General features: G+C 44.9%; 1 protein-coding gene across 3 annotated transcripts in view; it reads left to right on the top strand.

The window, feature by feature from the left end:
• Positions 1-18179, top strand: part of ABTB1 (ankyrin repeat and BTB domain containing 1) — a 29656-nt gene extending 11477 nt beyond the window's left edge. For all 3 annotated transcript variants that reach the window (XM_049827062.1, XM_049827064.1, XM_049827063.1), the window contains exons 8-12: positions 2705-2820; positions 8294-8392; positions 8974-9141; positions 12773-12973; positions 14798-18179. In XM_049827062.1, the coding sequence (XP_049683019.1) occupies positions 2705-2820; positions 8294-8392; positions 8974-9141; positions 12773-12973; positions 14798-15004 (791 nt within the window). In that variant the 3' untranslated portion in view covers positions 15005-18179. The remainder of the gene's footprint in view (positions 1-2704; positions 2821-8293; positions 8393-8973; positions 9142-12772; positions 12974-14797) is intronic.
• Positions 18180-18414: the final 235 nt, after the last annotated feature.

Below are 18414 nucleotides of genomic sequence, written 5' to 3'. Positions count from 1 at the left end.
TTCAGTGTGAATGCTTGCATATTTTCCCCCACATGTACATTGTTGCTATAACAGGAAAAAAACTGTTGCAGTGTTTGGAAGAGCTCAGACGGGGTTTGTCCAGATTAAGCCATAATCCTTCCTTTAGAAGTGGAGGTACTTGAAAATAAACGTTCTGCAGCTATTTCTACATTGGTTGAGAGCAAGGTTTGTGATTCTTGCCTTCATAGCGGAGACACTGGATGTACAGAATCTGTGGTTATAGCTAGTCGTGGCATTGGGAGGAGGATGTATAAGGCAAGTATCTGAGTGTGGCATCCTTTTGGAAAGGTTTGGGAGTTTGGTGGGGTTTCTTGTGGCTCTTGTTTTTTGTGATGCATTGGCTCAGTTGAAACAAAAAGACTACAAAGAAGTATTGAGCACTAAAACAAAGGCAGCTGGTGAATTGGTAGGTGACATTCCATGCTATATAGCTGGCTAGACTGGGAAGAAGAACAAGATCCTCCATTCTCAACTGTAGTTGTCTTATTCCCCCCAGCTGCTTGCATTGTTTATGTTGCTCTTTTCAGAAAACCCTTCATTCCTACTTCCTGCGAGAAGGTGATGGTCCCTGCTGCTTGCTTGCAGCCAACAGCTTATTCCTGTTCTGTCACTTGGTTTTTATTATTTCTGTTAGGAGAGAGTTGCTTATGATACCAAATCCTGTGCTCTTGGATTTGAGAGATGCAGTGTCTGAAATGTCTCATGACAGATTTGCTTCTCAGACAAAGCACTGTTCTTTCATGTCACTGTGAAAGTGCACAGATGCTTTGTAGATCCCAAGAGAAGAACTCTTTCCCTTGACTACTGCTTAAAAGTTGCTAGGTCCATTAGCGCTTACAGAGCCTGACTGATTTGGCGACTGTTGGAATAGGCACTACACAAATATAAATGATTCTCTCTGCCATAAAGAATTTCTAATTGAACAGTGAGAAATTTCCTTCTCTCATGCTGGTCTCTAAGTGCACAGGGCTCTTTGAGAAAATGCACTCAGTCTTGTTTGTGTTGATGCCAGGTCTCTTCTTGGCTTATTTACTCTGGAAGTCATCTATCTGAAGGTAGCGTTTACTGCTAATAGAGCAGCCTGTCTCCTTGCTAGTGTAGCTCTGTGTGTAGCAATGATGGTACCTGATTGTCCTGTATTGGTAGATTATCCTTCCCTTTCTAGTATCTTTCTGGGATATTCAGCCTATTTGAGGTGCAGCGGTGGCATATCTGAAGGGTGCAGCAGTAATATGGAGGAGGGGGTGGAGAACTTCTTTTGTGGCATATCGTGGTCTTGTTTCGCCCACGGCCCAATGGAGTCATCTGATGGAGCTCATGTAATGCTGCGCAAAATGTCAGGAAAAATGAGGTCTCAAGGTGGCGTGATTCACCTGCAAGGGGTTTTAATGTGGTGAATCATGCCTGTCAGAAATTCTTCTGAGTGCTTCAGAACGTGGGGCCGCTTAACTCTTTTGTCCTTGAGAGTTAAGTCTGCATCTGTCTAGTTCTCAACAGCATCTCGAGCCTTCCCACTGCAACTTTGCATTTTCCAGTGGTGCTCCATTTTTTTTCCACATGCTTCCCTATATGCCAGGGACTCCTGAATGTCTTACATGCTCCAGTCCTCACCCCAAAGCATGCTGAACTGAAAACAAACCTGAGGTAGTGAACTGCAGGAGGGAGGTGACCAGAAAGAGGAAAGGCTGCACTGGCAGCGATATTGTAACACAATAGTTGGGTGTACTTTGAGTTGCCACTCATTTGAAGTCAGGGAGGGTTGGCTTCAATGAGCTCCACAGCAACTTTGGTCATAGCAAGACTTCAAAAGTATGATTGTGTATTTTGCTTTCCCTTTATTAGGCTGTTTAATTGTGTAGGGTGGTAGGGTATGACAGGAAGACACAGTAGGTCTGAAAAAGGCAAATGAAGCTGCCATCTCTGTATGGTTTATTTGATCTCTTTGGTGGTAGCGATGCTTATTTAATGTTTGCAAAGAACACGGGCATACTCAGGAGTCCAGGTGTTTTGGGGGTCTTTGTGTTTTGGGGATCTACAGGTAGAGAGTAGAGGACAGACTCAGGTGCACAGAACTTATTACCTAAACAAGAATAAATCCCTTTGTTCCCTGGAGTGAAGTTAGGATGGCACAGCTGGAATGGGACCCATGAGAGCATGTGACAGAGCAGGGAGACACAGAAGCAGCTTTATTTTAACTAAATGCTCCCTGGCACGGGCTTTGCCTTAGATGACACCGTCAGTGGTGGGGGTGGTGGTCAGCTGGGGGAGGCATTGTGTGAGTCACTCCTACAGGGATCATGGGCAGCCTGATCAACGGTCCTCAACTGTAATTGATGACAAGGATTGCAGAGAGCAGGTTGGGCTTGAAATATGCCTGTGGCAACTTCGTGTTTGCTACAGTTGATGTTCCAGCACAAGGAATTAAGTGGAAGTTTGAGGAGAGACAACAATACATGCATCCCCTTCCAGCCCTGCTCACCAGCTGTGCTGAGGAGTCCTGTATGCATGTTTACATAGAAGAATCACATGTGTTTTGCAGTAAAAGCTAAATAGCAATAAAACTGATTTTTCCTGGAGTGTCTTTCTTTTCTCTAAATGGGAGAGAATGTTTGTAGAGGAATTTAGGCATCTCTGCTATTTCTTTCTTTTTTTTTTTTTTTTTTTTTTTTTGTGCTTCTTCCAGTCTCTTCCAAGCCAGGGACCTGTGTGAAAGTGCTGACGATTGAGCCCACAGGTAACTGCCGGCTGCAGGAAGATCTGGCTCTTCTAGCAGACTGCGCCCTGCCAGCCGAACTGCGGGTAGGGAGCATTTATACTATTTCTGGTCTCTGTGGGGCTGTGATATGTGTTCAGATGTGTTCATTTGCATTCTCTCCATTTGAGTTTAGTGTGTGCTTGTTTGCTGATGCTCCAAACGCAGAAAGCCTTTTATTGCTTGGAAATACAGATGTTTAATGAGGCTGTCAGGGCTGGTCCTTTCCCTGGGATTTCTCCCACAGCAGAGGTCTTGGTAAACAAAACCCTTGCCGGGTGGTTGCTGGGGATTTCCCCACTGACTACAGTGGGACAAGAGTTGGTCCCCAGCTCTTTTTCCTTCTCTCTGCCATCCTTCTTGAGTATCAGAAATGTTTTATCAGGAGGCATTGGTACCCGAAGGGTCACACAGATGGAGGATGGCTTGCTGGACTTGCTAGGAACTGACATCCTGCAGTGGAGAGGTGCTTTCAAACCCTGAAAATATTTGTAGCAGAAACGCGAGTCCCTCTGAAACAAATTTAACTTGACTGGCAATAATTTGTTTTTCATAACTACATCTCGTTGACCCTTAGAAATAGCCCACAGGTTGATGATCACTAGGTTAAAATACCATCAGTATTACTAGTTAGGCTCATATACGTGGATCTTTGCTGCCAGTTGCAGAACAGGATAAATATTAGTGGTCTTCATTCTCCCTGCATCTGTTTTTTTCTGTAATATCAGCAGATTCACTTTGCTCTTACGTCTGTCCTTTTTTTTCCTCTTTCTCATATCAACCACTGAATTTAATAACATGAACTCATTTTAGGTGGCTGCTGTGCCCACAAGTTGTATGACTGAGTGATGTAGCAAAGTTTATTGCCTTTTTTCTTTTTGTCCCCTGCTGAATAGACCTGCCTGTTGCAGAGAGCGTGTGTGTGTGCATGTCCATGGATAAGGTTTCTTACCTGTACTAAGCTGGCATGTTTTGTGCTGGTTTTTGGCAGACGTATTTCTCTGAGTACTGAGCACCTTATAGAGGGAGTTTTTCTCCATCAAGTTTCCATCTACCAAAGCAGAAATCTTTCCTATGTAACCTACCTCCTGCAAAGAACTGTGCATTTATTTGTGGCTTTCCGTATGTTTTTCTGTATGTTTGCAGGCTTTAAAGGGAGGTGATACTATAGGTAAGCCTCACATTTACCTCCCCAAGAATTAAAAAAAGGATCACGGACCCCAAAACAGTGAGATTTACATAAATTTTAAGTCACATCACAAATAAAAAGAAAGCTTTCTGTTTGATTGTTGTTCCCAGACCTTGATGGCACACTCCTGTTGGGTTAAGTTTTTCTTTTCAAGTGTTAGAAACATTTCGCTTTTAATTCTTTCATGCATAATAGTAGCTGGAAGGAAAATACAAAACTTGGGATAATGTAATCATCTGAGAGCACTGTGAATGCCTCTGTGAGCTGTGGTTTTCTTGCTATGTCCATAGATCAGAACGAAGGCAGTTACAGCAGCATTAGACTTATTATGGCTGTAAAAGTGAAGAGGTCAGGGGCACACGCCTGTTCACTAGAGAATTTGTATGCCATTCACAAATGCGGGTGCTTTGTTTAAGCCTGATAAATTCTAAAAGATTCCCGTTTTTCTCTCTCTAGGTATTTTTTTTTTGTTTGTTAACTTAGAAAGAATATATGAACAAAGCTCTTCATCCTGTTGCCATTTATATCTCATGCTAATGTTTGCAAATTGTTAAATTCTGTGAGTTAAGCATCTTTTCTTGGATAGAGGAACACACATCTTCATTCTTACAGGGTTTGATGCCATACAAGGAATAGTATACAAATTGTGTAACCATGAATAGTCATGTACAAACATCCGTGTCCTCAAGAGAAACATACATTTTTTTCCAGCCTATGCAGAACAAAATAGGTATTTGGCTTCTGGATAAAAGCTAGTATTTAAAAAATTTGGCAGAGACATTCTGAGCTGCTGCATGTCATGTAATGCCATATTACAGGAAATGGGGATGTATACAACTTTGTTTCACTATAAACAAATAATTTGCATGTAATGTCTCTGATACTTGAATGATGCAGAAAACTATGCATCCCAGTTTCATAGTTCAGTAAAATGTTATATGACTAAAACAATAATTAACATTTGATATCCTGTCAGAATTTGTTAATAGTTTTTAGAGTGAGAACTTTCTATTCTTTGAACTCTTAAACATGTTTATAATCTTGGTATCTTGTTTCTCATTCCTGTTTGTACTTGAAAGCCTTTCCTCTTTCAGTGTTTGTTTTTAAAAGTGTGGTTGTTGTCTGTGTTTTGATTTAAAACTAGTAATGGCCAGAATTTTTCTGACCACAACAGCTGCTTCTTTGGTTTGTTGCAATAAAGTTTAGCAGTGACAGATTTAAGTAAAATACCGTCAAAAGCCAGGCAACTGTCAAAAACCATGTGGCTTTCCACTGTCTCTCTGCCTAGCTCTTCATCTTGTGTCTGCCAGCTGACCTCTGATTTAGAGACTCCAGGGCTTCTGGTATATGAGACTGTAGGCACATAATTTCCTTGTAGCTCGTTTTTTATTACCTTTTAAGTGAAATCTTATTTTCCAAACCAAGATGAAATCAGACGTAAAAGGGTCAGAGTTTGCCATGAAATAACTACTGTTGTCTCCATCTGTATAGACATTTGGTGTGGCTGAAAAAAAATGTGGCCATTTGTCACTTTTGGGGTAAAGCTAAATCTTGTAATGTGTAGAAAGAACAGTTTGAAACAAGTAGATGGGTTCCATCTTGTCTGTCTCCGCACCTGTGTAGTGTGGTTGTCCATGGCACTTATTCCTGTGCTTTACTTTGCCCATTTGGCAGAGGCAGATTAACTGAACTATTTACAACATTCTTCCAATTTTAGTTTTTATCCAATCCACTTGCATCCAGTTATGGGTTGGTAATCTTCTCTTGGACCGCTAACCCCTGTATTTTGTGTTGTAATTAATTTACAGTCTTCTTCCTGAGATAATCTGGTCAAGGTACAAATTGCTGCCACTGATTTGTTTTTTATGTTTTTGCCTCCAGCAACATTTCTATTTAAGCACTAAGAGCAAATTTGTAGCAGCAAAGACTTGGTCCTCCACATGTGATGGCTGGAAGATCCTGTGAAGCAGTCTTATGCTACAGAGGTGTTGAGGATATTTCTGTATGGTGAATGAGTTATTGTGAACATGTTTGCATCTCATAGGCTAGACTGTTTTGTGCTTCCTGGGCAACGTACTTAACTTCGGCAGCTGTGGTTTGCCTGGACAGAGGTATGCTGAGGAGGTTGCCTGAATGGGGAGGTGGGAGGAATAAGCCAGTTTTCTACAGGGAGACCCTGAAAGGGAGATTAAATTCCTCAGGCATGACAAGGGGGAAGAGTAGAAGCAGTAGAGACTTAAGAGGGGAGTAAAAGGGAAAAATCTGCAAAGCCACTTCATGCTGAATAGGAGAGACAAAGACATGAACGTGCTTTTGTAGTAGGAATTGGAAATGACCTTGTAAACCTGAGCATCAGAGCAGGGACCAGGCAAGGCTAAAAGTAGGAAATTGACCCTGAAGGAGTTTGTAATTCAGGAGACAAACTCTGAGGCAAATAAAAGTCCCATGTCCATTCCAGAGGGATGGATTCCTTTTAAAGATTTACCTTTGGACAAGGGGAGCAAAGAAGGGATGCATGTAGGAGATGTGGAGTTTATGTCTCAGTTAAAATTCTTGTGGTACAAAGAGTGGCATCTTATCAAAGCCTGTTTCTAGGTTTGTTTTAGCTGTAATGTGCCTACAAAGCTGTAGCCTTGAAAGTCCTGTCAGAATTTCTAGGAGAGGACATTGAAGCAGTGGGCAGAGGATGGGGATAGCAGCAAGGCAAACAGAGCAGGCAGTTGGATCATGATGACTAGCATTTGTAATGCGATGCCACAGAGAGCGTGGCTGCAGGCCCCCAGACTGCCATTTGTTCGTTGCCTCGAAACGTGAAACACAGATTACAGCAAAGTAACAGCCTGGGGAATCTACAAATGGGACGATCTGATCTCATCTTCAGTGCTGGAGGTGCCCTTTGTGTCACAGCTGTACAGAAAGCAGGTAATAGATGACGTGGGGAATGTTCCTTGAATTGCTGCATCTCTTCTGGGACAGGAGTTCCCCAATGGGGAAGGACTTAGAGGAGAGAGGTGGTATGAAGAGGCAGCATTACTGCGACAACCATGTGCACAATTTGAATATTACTGGGCTTACTCTCCTGTGATTAGGAATCAGAAGCTGCCAAATATTGCTGTGGACAGACAAAGACCTTGGCAAATGGGTCCAGATTGCCATGTTCAGTGGTGGTGTGAGCTTTTGCCAGCTTGGTGCCTTGCCACATCCTAGAAGCTGTTTTGTGAGAGAAACCTCACTGCATACAAACTGAGCTTGGCTGAGAGCACTAATCCGGTGTATTGCAGGCTGTGTCTTTCTTTAGTTTGGGAGGGAGGAGTCATCTGGCTCCTCAGTAAAGCTGAAAGTCAGTTGCTTTCAGTTAGGATGGAGGCAGGCACATTGGAAACCGTGCATAGGTAGTCTGCAATTGGGAGACTGATCTTCATGGTCAGCCTGGGATTTTCCCAGGTGCAAACTTGGGATGTAACTTTCCTGGATGAGAGACAGTGGTAATAAACTTCTCGGCCCGGGCAGATCAGGGCATGTGTTTGGAAAGCAAGAACCAGGGGAAACTTTTGTTTCCAGAGATTAATTGTCTTGGTTACATGACTGTGAATATAAACTTTTTTTTTTTTTTTTTACAATTGAATTACCCTGTATTTACGATAACGTGAAAGTGAAAATATTTGGAAGTGTCACTTTAAAATAACAGAAGGCCAACAGATTTTTTTTTTTTTTTGTGGTATGTGTGTGTGTGCTGTCTTTGTTGGCACGTGGGACTGGGAGGAGGTGTGTTGCTGTTAAAATAATTCACTAGAGTATTAATACTGCAACAACACTATCTTTGGCTGCAAATCAAATTAGAAATCTAAAATGTGCTTTAGAAATGTTGGATTATTCAAGTGAGGCAGTAATTGTAGCCAAACAATCTCTGTGTGTTCATCTATGTAATCTGTGTGTTACTGCATCTACCTGTACATCTTCACAGTAAAGGGCTAGTCCTAAGCTCTAGTATGCTTATGATACCCACTACATGAAGTAAACTTTGCCTCCAGTTGGTTATCTGCCCTGTTAGGTGGTGCAGAAATGCTTTCCAGAGGTCTATGGAGGGTCAGGAAGTTTCCATGGATAAGGGAGGCAGCTGTAACTTGTACCAGGAATATCTCTGTCAGGGGTGCAAGGGCTTCAGTTCCTCACGTTGAAATCTGTGTTCAGAGCACCTCTGGCGCTCTGTACTGTGCTGAGGGAGTGGGTGGATGGTTGCTTCTGGGAAGACCAAGAAGTCCAAAGCTGGGACCCTGAGCATGTTTAAAGCATGGATGTTAAAGATAGGGTTTTCTGGTTTCTCTTCCTAGGTTGGTTTTGGGGAGCTGCCATTTGACAGCACTGACAACTTTAACAGTTGTCCCGATGTGTGTTTCCGGGTGGCAGATTACAACTTTTTGTGCCATAAGGTATGTGCTTGTGCTTCATTCTCCGTCCTTTTTGCCATGAGTCTAGTCTACCTGTCTCCCCCACACATCCAGTGCTGGATACCCTCTGCGGAAGCAGCATTGCCTCATCAGCTGGAAAGTCTTATTGCAGCTGGAAACTATATTTAAACCATCTAACAAAACAGCAAACCTTGCCTTTCTTGCAGAGGTGAGGAGATAAATTCATGGATTCAGCTACAGCATTCAGCTGCAAAATCTCCTACTGCTGGCTTGTGAGTTCAGTGTCTGGAGAGGGGAATGTTTGATCTGCAAGTAGACAGCAGTAAGAATGGATTTTTGACATCCAACTTCAACTCAAACTCCTTCCCTAATGCTATGCTACTTTTGGATTTCAAGTTTACAGATTGTTTTTTTGTTTGGTTCTGAGGGTAGGCATGGATAGAAATAAGGTATGGAAAAATTTTGGAGATGCAGCTTCAAAATAGGAAGAATCAGAGTTACAGAGTCTGAACTTCTGAAATATCTTTGAGCTGGTTGGAAATGCTGTTTGGTTTAGTGCAGTGAGAAAGACGCTAGTATTTTGGTCTTTCTTCCTTCTCCAGGCATTTTTCTGTGGTCGCAGTGATTATTTCAAAGCCCTTCTTGAAGACCATTTCAGTGAGAGCGAGGAGCTGCAGACACAGCCCAGCATCCCTGTGGTGACTCTCCACAATATCTCAGAAGACATCTTCATCCGGGTCCTCTACTACATCTACAGTGATGATACAGAGGTGAGGCCAGCCATGGAGCCTTTCCTCCTGTGCTGGATAATTCTGGAGGTGTTCACAGTAGTATTTTCCTGCAACATCTGGAAGGGGTTGTTGTGTGTGGTTTCTTAAATCCCACTGCCCTACTCTGCTGCCTCACTTCTGTCTCAGGAACCCACTTACTGGGACTTACTGTTAGCCAGGCAGGGATCTAGTTTATGTGCATGACATTTGGGAAGCAAATCTCTAGTCTTTCATCCCATAATAGAAATTTAGAAATTAGGTTGCACATTGTATGTTGGCATGAGAAATGCAGGGCTTTGCAGATTTCCCTCTTGGGCTCTGTGGAAGAATAAGGTGAGCAGCTGCCAGTAGATGGCAGATTGAACACATTTGGAGATGTGGAAAGGTTGAGAGATTCTGCTTATTTACTCTTGGCATCATAGCCTACTTTTCCATTTGTAGCAAGTCATTATTTCCACTGTTATTTATTGCTGGGGTGGGCAAAGGTTCCACCGGGAGACCAACGCCTTGCTGTGCTCAGTATCACAAGCAGTAACAAAATGGCCCTAACACACCTAGTTTGCAGCCTAATGGAAGGTGCAGCAAATCTCAGCATTTAAGCAGCTTCCTGCTTTGGTTTTGTGGCAAATACTTTCAGCAGGTCTAGCTACAATATGCCAGAACACATTCTGGCATTAGGGCAGTGATCAGAGACGCTGCTGCACCTGCCAGTGTCACTTCTCCCAAGCGGTATTTGTGCTCTGGGTTAGGTGGCACATACAGAGGGTGCATGCAGCTGTGACCTTGTTTCTGCTGATCTGTTCACCTCCAGGTAGCAGCAGGGAATGTGCGGTAGGGAGAGATGTATTGAGCAGGCAGCAAGGGCAGGATTGCCATTGGTATGCCAGAGAGCAGATGCTTCACTTGTCTGCACTCTTCCCTCGGCTACACGCTGAAACGGCCGGCAGAGAGGGAAAGAAGCATGTCGGGGTCGTGGAGATCCTCCTGACCCTGTGACTGCACCGCAGTGTGACCCTGTTCCTTTGCACCGCTCCAGTCTGCCTGCCCTCCTTGTGATGGCTCACAGGAAGGATGTTTCCTGAGCAGCCATCCCTTTCCAAGGGGTGCCTCAGCTGCCATGTCTGGACTTGGAGCAGGAGGACAGACCAACAACAATGTGTAGGAGTTGAAAGGATCTTGCTCATATGTTTTCTATGCAGAATGGTGCCGTCACAGAAACTAGTTTGGATTTCAAACTGAGCAGCCAAGATAGGATCTTCTGCAGAGGGTTCATCTGTCATGAAAAACTACCAGGAAAAATGGTCAGGAAAACAGGAATACAGCTCAAGTTCCACACTGTTGTGGTTTAACCCCAGCCAGCAACTAAGCACCATGCAGCTGTTCACTCACACCCGCTGGTGGGATGGGGGAGAGAATTGGGGCGGGGGGCGAGAGGGGAGTAAAACTCGTGGGTTGAGATAAAGACAGTTTAATAGGACAGAAAGGAAGAAAATAATAATACCAATAATAAAATGAAAAGAATAATAATAAAATAATTGGCATATACAAAACAAGTGATGCACAATGCAATTGCTCACCACTCACTGACTGATGCCCAGTTAGTTCCCGAGCAGCGATCTGCCCCCTGCCGGCCATCTCCCACCAGTTTATATACTGGGCATGATGTCACATGGTATGGAATATCCCTTTGGCCAATTTGGGTCAACTGCCCTGGCTGTGTCCCCTCCCAGCTTCTTGTGCCCCTCCAGCCTTCTTGCTGGCTGGGCATGAGAAGCTGAAAAATTCTTGACTTAGTCTAAACACTACTTAGGAACAACTGAAAACATCAGTGTGTTACCCACATTATTCTCGTACAGAATCCAAAACATAAGACTATACAAGCTACTAGAAAGAAAATTAACTCTATCCCAGCCAAAACCAGGCTATGTGGGGTGTTCTTTCTGCCCTGGGTTTCTCCAGCTAAGTGTCAGCTCTCCCAATTCCATGTTTCTTTTTCCAAAGGATTTATATGTCTCTCTGCCATGTAGTAGTGACAGTGTTTGCAGTTGGAGGGGAGAGTGTGTGCAGAGGACAGAAAGGGTTCTCAGCAGAAGGAGAAGCTGCTGATGAGAATATTTGTGTGGGCTCAAGGGGAGCTTTTGGAGGAACGGTTGCCAGATTTGTCCTCTATCAAGCAATTGGGATCTGCTGCCATCAATACTGCTGACTCAAATGCCTCCAACTTGTGAAGTTCCTGGAGCTTATGAAAGGACAAAGCACCACTTGATTAATAACCCCAAGAGCTTTGTTACACCACTGTGGCACTACAGCACTTGTGGCATGCCTCTAATACGTCTTGCATCCTTCTGCACAGCTGTTGCAGGGTGTTATACAGCTGAGACATCTGTGGTGAGTAGTCTCTCCAAACACTGGTGTGAACAGCTGTAGGGGAAGAAATAATCAGCCTTTTGCAGTTGTCAGAGTGAGCAACCACATGGGTAGATGTGGACAGCAGTGGTTTTGCTGCTGACCAGTTACTGGGGCAGTGGACCATGCTGCACCAGAGTTACCATTCCTCAATCTAGACCAGTGTGGCTTGGTCTCTAAATGAAAGTGATCTTGTCTCTTCCACAGCCAGGGTATGCTGCATCATGCAGACTTGCTGTTAAAATGGATGTGGGTAATTGTGCTCTTTGCACTTCACATTAGCAGGAACAGAACTGTGCAGAGAGAGGCTCTAGTTCCAGGTTAGTGACGCAGATGGTTGACTAAAATAGGATTTGCCCGGCCAGGGAGAAGAGACTGAGGGAAGCTGGAGGTGGTGTCTCCAACATTATCTACAGCATTTTTTATCCTCAGATCACTTGCAAGGAGCAAAAGTATCCAAGAGGGAAGTGGGAGGGTGGTTCTCTAGCTCAAGAGCCTGAAAATGTTAAAGGCCATTCACAACAGTGTAAGCTTGAGCATCTGGTACACGAATTTAGCTCAGTTTGAATGCCTGTTAAAGCTCCAGTAGTATTTGATGTGCAGAGTCTACCTAGTTGGGCCTCACCTACAGTTCATTTGTGGTGCAATTTTCTGTCCTTGAATGTCCCTGTGCCAGGTAGGTTGTGCTGGCTGAATTAGCAGAGCCAGTTTGAGGAAGGAACTTAAGAGAATTTTGCACATTTTTCACAAAATGCGAGTCCAGCTGTACTAAATCAGAGGAAGAGTCCTAGTGGGGACAAGGTGCTCTGTTCTGCCAGCCTGTTCCATTTGTCTCTTTGAAGGACTTCCAGTACTTCTGGTAAAAGCTACCTCCTTCCACTGCTACACTGAACATTTCTTAGCAGCCAGCTTTCAGGTGCACTTCAGTGTTTCAGAATTGCTTTGTGCTTAGCTAGAGGCGTTAGCTGCAGCATTGCAAACTTCTTGCTTTGTGCTGAGCAAGCTGCCTCTGCAAGCATTTTAAACTCCTCTGTGGTAACTGAGTGGAACAGCTAGCCCTGAAAGATTGAGCTCCTGTCTCTCCATAGTACTGTTAACACTTGTCCGCTAATAGGGCAAACAACACTTTAGGGAATCTCTGCTAAAACACAAGGAAGAAGGCAGATTGCCAGAGACAAGTGAAGTGACCAGGACTGGGCAGTAATTCTCCTCTTTCCATTGCCAGCTCTCTCCAGAAAATGCCTATGATGTGCTGTGCGTGGCAGACATGTACCTGCTGCCTGGGCTCAAGCGCCTTTGTGGCAGGACCTTGGCTCAGATCCTCGATGAGGACAACGTTGTCAGCATCTGGAGGATCGCAAAACTGTTCCAGCTGACCCGACTGGAGGACCAGTGCACGGAGTACATGGCAAAGATCATTGAGAAGGTAGCAGAAACACTCCCCACTGCACTTACCATATGTGCCCGTAAATCTAACTGCACAGTGAGCCACAGAGACAACAGATTTAATGGTTGTACTTTGGTCTGTAATAAATGGTTGCCCTCTCTGGTTTAATGTGCTTCCTGAAAATGAGGAGTGGTTAAGTAGCAAAGCACATTGAATTAGGACAGAGGATGAGGAGTATGGCAGTACCTGATGTCACTGCAATAAGCCAGATGCTGGTGGCTGTCTAGCACATCCCTGTGGACTGTGGGGTGAAAAACCTGCCCAAAAAGTTCTGCAAGTGCCATGGGCAGGTGACTTTCACCAAGCTTTCAGCCCCCATGCACAGAGCAACGACGGTGTTGCCTGAATACACCAGCTGTGGCCTGGAGAACCCAATGGGGAGCTCTGTGCAGGAAATGCGTTTTGGTGTTTGCTGGGGGGGTTCTTCCTGGCATAATGCTATAGAAAGGAGAAATCAATGTGATCTCTAGTCTCCTCTAGGATGACAAATCTAACAGCAGGGGTATCCACAGGGGAAATTTGGCTGTTGAACAGCCAGAAGTAATGAATCTAACACTGAAGTTTTCTTTATGGGGCTCCATGCTCCATTTAAGTGTTATCTGGAGTGATTATAGCTTGAAGTTTCAGGACTCGTGGAGAAAGTTGCCATACAGAAGGATAAACTAAAATCTATGTGGTGTTTTTGTCCCAAGACAGATCTTTATAATTGGCTTGTACAGTTCACGTGGGAATGTAACATTTTCACCTGGAGCTTGAAAGGTGTGAAATTCTTTTTGGCATGTGAGAAAAGCAAAGGAAATGATTCTGGGGCTGTTATTTTGTTCAGTGTATAGCTTGGGGATGATAGACACATCAGCATGCACTCAGATTCTGGCTTCTGAAAAGGGATTTGGTTTGAAAGCTGATGAATATCCCAAGTAGTAATTGGGCAAAGTAGGGCTTTTCTTGCGTGTTCCCCTTGCATTCCCCTTCTTCAGCCCAGGTGGGAGTCCTCGGACCCAGCATTAGCAATGTGCCTTCCGAAGGGTGTGTTGGCACAAACAGACCCACCCCAGCTGTTCAAACATCAGCAGCTGCCAGCATCTTGTGGAGATGCACTGATGATGGCAACAGGGAGAGATTTTGGCAGCGTGTGTAGCACAGAGCAGGGCTCAGCAACCTGCCGTGCCCAGGCACAGTTCCGTAGCATAGACAGACGGAAGCTGCCTCTCACCCTTCAGCACACCACATGTTCCTGGTGAAGTTGATGCAAAATCATTCATGGGTGACCTGATTCTGTCAGGTTGGGCACAGAAGAGAGCAGCTGTCTTGCTGTGATCTGCTGGTCGACTGTTGGTGGTGGGGCCGAGAGCCATGGTGGGGACAGAGTCATCTGTGGCTCCTGGTTCTGAACTGGGCACAAGCACCCGCTGTCTTGCCTGTTGCAAGACACTTCCCAAAAGTGTCTGGCAGCATCTCCTGGTTCCTGCTGGGTAGCCTTTCTGGAGGCAATATTGTGTATATTTATGTGCCCCAATACCAGAATTATGGATGCTTAGTTTAGTGGGTATCACAGTGCACTGTCTGAGGTGCAGATTGCTTACAGTTTTGACCATTTATTGTTGGAGTATTACTGCCTCCTTAGGATGAAGAGCAGGATGTGTCTCCAAGCAATGTCTGTAGGAGAGATAGGAAGATTTGAGTCTCCGTGTACCCTTAGCATTTCCTTTTCTTCTGTGGGACCCCTCAACAGTGGCTGAGCCCATTATCCCAACCCTTTACCTGTCTTGTCTTCCTAATGGTTCTCTTGTCCACCCTGTGCAGCTGGTGGAGTTGGAGGAGTTTGTGGCTGCTGTGAAGGAGAATGCAGAGGCTGTGGAGGAACGGCAGGAGACTGACTCCATTCCTCTAGTCGATGACATCCGCTTCCACATCACCAGCAACGTGCAGACTTACAGTGCCATCGAGGAAGCCAACCAGAAACTAGAAGCTCTGGAAAACCTCCTGGCCAGTATAGGGCTTGAGTGCTGATGTGTGCAAACCCTGCCTGTCATATGCAGCCTGCGTAGCCCCCCACTAGGTTGGCTCAGAGTGCAAGAACATCCAAGTCTCTGAATGTCTCTCTTCCCCTTCTTTGTCCTTCTTCCCATCCACTTTCAAGCATGGTTTCTTTTTAATTTATTTATGTCTGGACATTTGCATGTCTGGTTTGTGTTTGGTTTTATTTTGTTTTTTGTTTTGTCTTTCAGGAGTAGCTCCCAAAGCTCAGCCCTAATCAGTAGCTGCTCCTTTGTACAATACAATGTAGATAGGAGACTGCAAGCTGTTGGGGGTGGTGAGGGAGCCGTTCTAGGGGACTTGCTACTGCCTGGTGTTAGGACCCATCCTGCTGGGTGTAGCCCAACAACACACTTCTGAAACTGGTTCATGGCAGGTATTTGTTGAATTGCCACCAGCAGAGGAAGAAAACTAGATTAAACTCTCCAAATAAGTATATTGGAAGGGAGGTAGCCTTTCTTTCGCTGTCAGCATTGTAAGATTGGCAAAGTTGGGTGATGCTTCCCTAACAGGGACACAGGAGTGCTTGGCTATGTGGAAGTCACTGCCTTCACCTGCTATTCTAGTTCTTAGATGAAAAATACCAAAGTGATTTCCAGTTCTTCCCTAGCTTTTCATTGCTTTGAAGTGCTCAATTTAAAAGCTTTGCTTTCTGAACAAACATCTTTGGGAATACAGTAGAGACCAGAGTCCTTCCGTTCTTAGAAAGCAGTAGCTTTCAATACATAAAAAAAGGGAGAGCACCCCTTTTCTTCCTAACAGGGGAAGGAAAGACCTCCTTCTTGGAAACAGCACTTTTTCCTTTCTTTTTGTCCATTTGTGGTGGGCCAGGGAAGAGGGGTCACTGGAAATCTTTTTTGAATGGAAAAGGGGCCTTTTGGGTCTCTTGCAGGGCAGCTGTCCCACTCATCAACCTTCTGGCTTTGCTCAGCCTTGAGCCTTGTAGCTTCATTGTTCTCCAGGAAATTCACTGTTTGTACTAATGAATGTTTTTGAATCTGTGTTCTGCAGTAGGTCGTGTTATCTCGTATTGTCTCCCTAGACTCCTAATGAGGGTAATGATGTTCTTTCTCCTTGGCACTAATCAGCAGGCGATAGCCCTGCATAAAGCTTGTCTTGCCAAATAGGCTGCCCTCAGAGATGTTCCTTTCCAGAACAGGCATGTTATGAGAGTCTCCAGTCTCCAAGGCACAGGCCAGGCATACTTTGCTGTGCTGTGAGTTGGAACAGAGAAGAGGCGTCATGTAAAGCACATAAAGAATCTTGCACAGGCAGTGGGCTGCCATTACTAACACATATCGTCATTTTGGTCACTTTGTGAGGCAAGAACTTGGAATAATCCATGTCGGGTGTGCTTTTATTGTTTGAGGTGGGAACTGGGCACGGATTCCCTGCAGCTTCAGGGTGTTGTTTTCTGTAATGGGGATGGTGCTTCACATGGATAAAGGAAGGGTTTGGAGATCCAGTGTTTGGTAGGGACTTGCTTCAGGTGTGGATGTGCTGGGAGGATGGGTTTCTCTTCTTTGCTGATCTCACCAGGTGAGAGACTGATGCTCCCATACCATGTGAGAACTGCAGCTTCACTGCCCCTGCTCAGAGCATCTGCCTGTATCTGGCATCTGTTGAAGCTGTTTGCAGGTACGTGGGCAGGCTTTGGGCACCACTTGCACTAGCAGGCTGGGTTCAGTTGCAGTGCGGAGGGGGCACTGGGGTTTGGCCATTGTACTGAAGAGAAGCTGGACTTCAGCAAAATCACGTGTCAGGATTGAGTTGCATTTAACAGAATCTGGGGGCAGAGCTGGGGCAGGAACGAGGTGTATTGACATAACTGAACCCCAGATGCTTGCGCACTTCGTCATCTGTGTTTAACTGGTGCCTCTTGCAGAACAAGTGTCTGGGGCAGAGGATGGTGGTGGCAGGGCTGTTCAAGCGGTGCATGCTTCAATTCTGTTTCAAAATGCTGGTGAGGAAGCGCAAGGAGTTCTTGTTGTTTGTTTTCTGCAGCCATATTAGGGTGAGGGAAGAGGAGGTATCCCTGCAAGGGTGTGTTGCTGTATGGAAGCAGGGAGCAGCAGGAGTGTGCTTCTGTTTGGGGGGGTGACATGGCGAGGAGCTGTGCATTTGTTGTGTGATTTGTGGAATGTACCTCCATGTCCATCTCTAAGCTCAGTGTGGCTTTGACAGGACCACTAAAGAGCCCAGCACAACTTGAACTGATAAAGGCATCTCAGTAAACTTGAGGAGGGGAAAGGCTATTGAGAAGTCTTTGATATGAAGTCCCATATATTTTGGAGAAAGAAGGGTGAAAGCAGAACTGCCTGTTTTCTTGCTCAGTGGAGTGTCAGGCTCGTGAAAGCCTGCTACAGAAACCGACAGCTTCACCCAGCTGGTTCAGTTCCTCTGCATTTCTTCTCCCTATATAGCTGAAGATGACACTGAACATAAGCAGGATGTTTAGTTTATCACATACCCTGTGCTCCTTCTGCATAAATTCTGCATCTGACATCTCAGTAGTTGGCTTTCCACAGCAGTGGTTGTGACAGTCCTGCACAAGGCTTGCACAGAGCCACCAGGGAACAGAACGTGGCCTTTGCCTTCTGCTTGTACTGAACGAGATGGAGAAACAGGATTACCAAGGAATGTGCTAATGCTTTTCTCTACAGATGCCGCAGCTGCTAAAGCAAATGGACACTGCTAGTGGGCAAAGCAGGAAGAAGACAGAGGAGGGGCAGCAGCGCTGGGAAGTGTTTTCCATATGGCTGCTCTTGAATAATTCCATTCCTGCGTCCTTAAGTGTGGAGCAAGTGAGGCTGCAGTTGTGCACGTGGGAGGAAAGGTCAGTGTGGCCTTTTGATCTGCCTCCCCAGTAGCACAGTTCCACGTGGGCTGCCAAGCAAATGCCTCATCTGTCTGTGTGCACTTAGTGGTCACATCTGTGAGGCCCATCAGATTGTCCAATTACTCGGGGTCCTTTAATCCCCCCCATCCCTTTTGGCGAAATAGGGCTATCAAAAAGCATGCATAAGCAGATGGTCAGCATGCAGGCAAGCTCTCTAATTAAGATGAGCCAGGTCAAAACTTAGATTTTAATTCACTTTATTCTTGCTGCAAATAATTTTATCACAAAATAAAAACCTTTTGATTTTTTTTTTCTGTTGCCAGTGTCCTTTTTGTGTTCTGTTGCCTCTGTCCTTTTAATTTACTACTAGCCACTTGTTGAATTAAGAAGATTGTAAAATTTATCAGAGCAACATATTTAAGAAGAAATGTGTAAGCATGTGTGCAGCAATAAAATAGTATATTTCACTATATCTGTTCCTGCTGTGGCCTCTTTGTTACCAACTGACACCACCAGTGTGGCTTTATTTCTGAAAGGACTTGGT

This window comes from Accipiter gentilis, chromosome 23 (genome assembly GCF_929443795.1).
Source record: "Accipiter gentilis chromosome 23, bAccGen1.1, whole genome shotgun sequence".
NCBI classification, from domain to species: domain Eukaryota; kingdom Metazoa; phylum Chordata; class Aves; order Accipitriformes; family Accipitridae; genus Astur; species Astur gentilis.
Note: the sequence above shows the minus strand (reverse complement) of the source record. Positions and strands in the feature narration are given on the sequence as shown.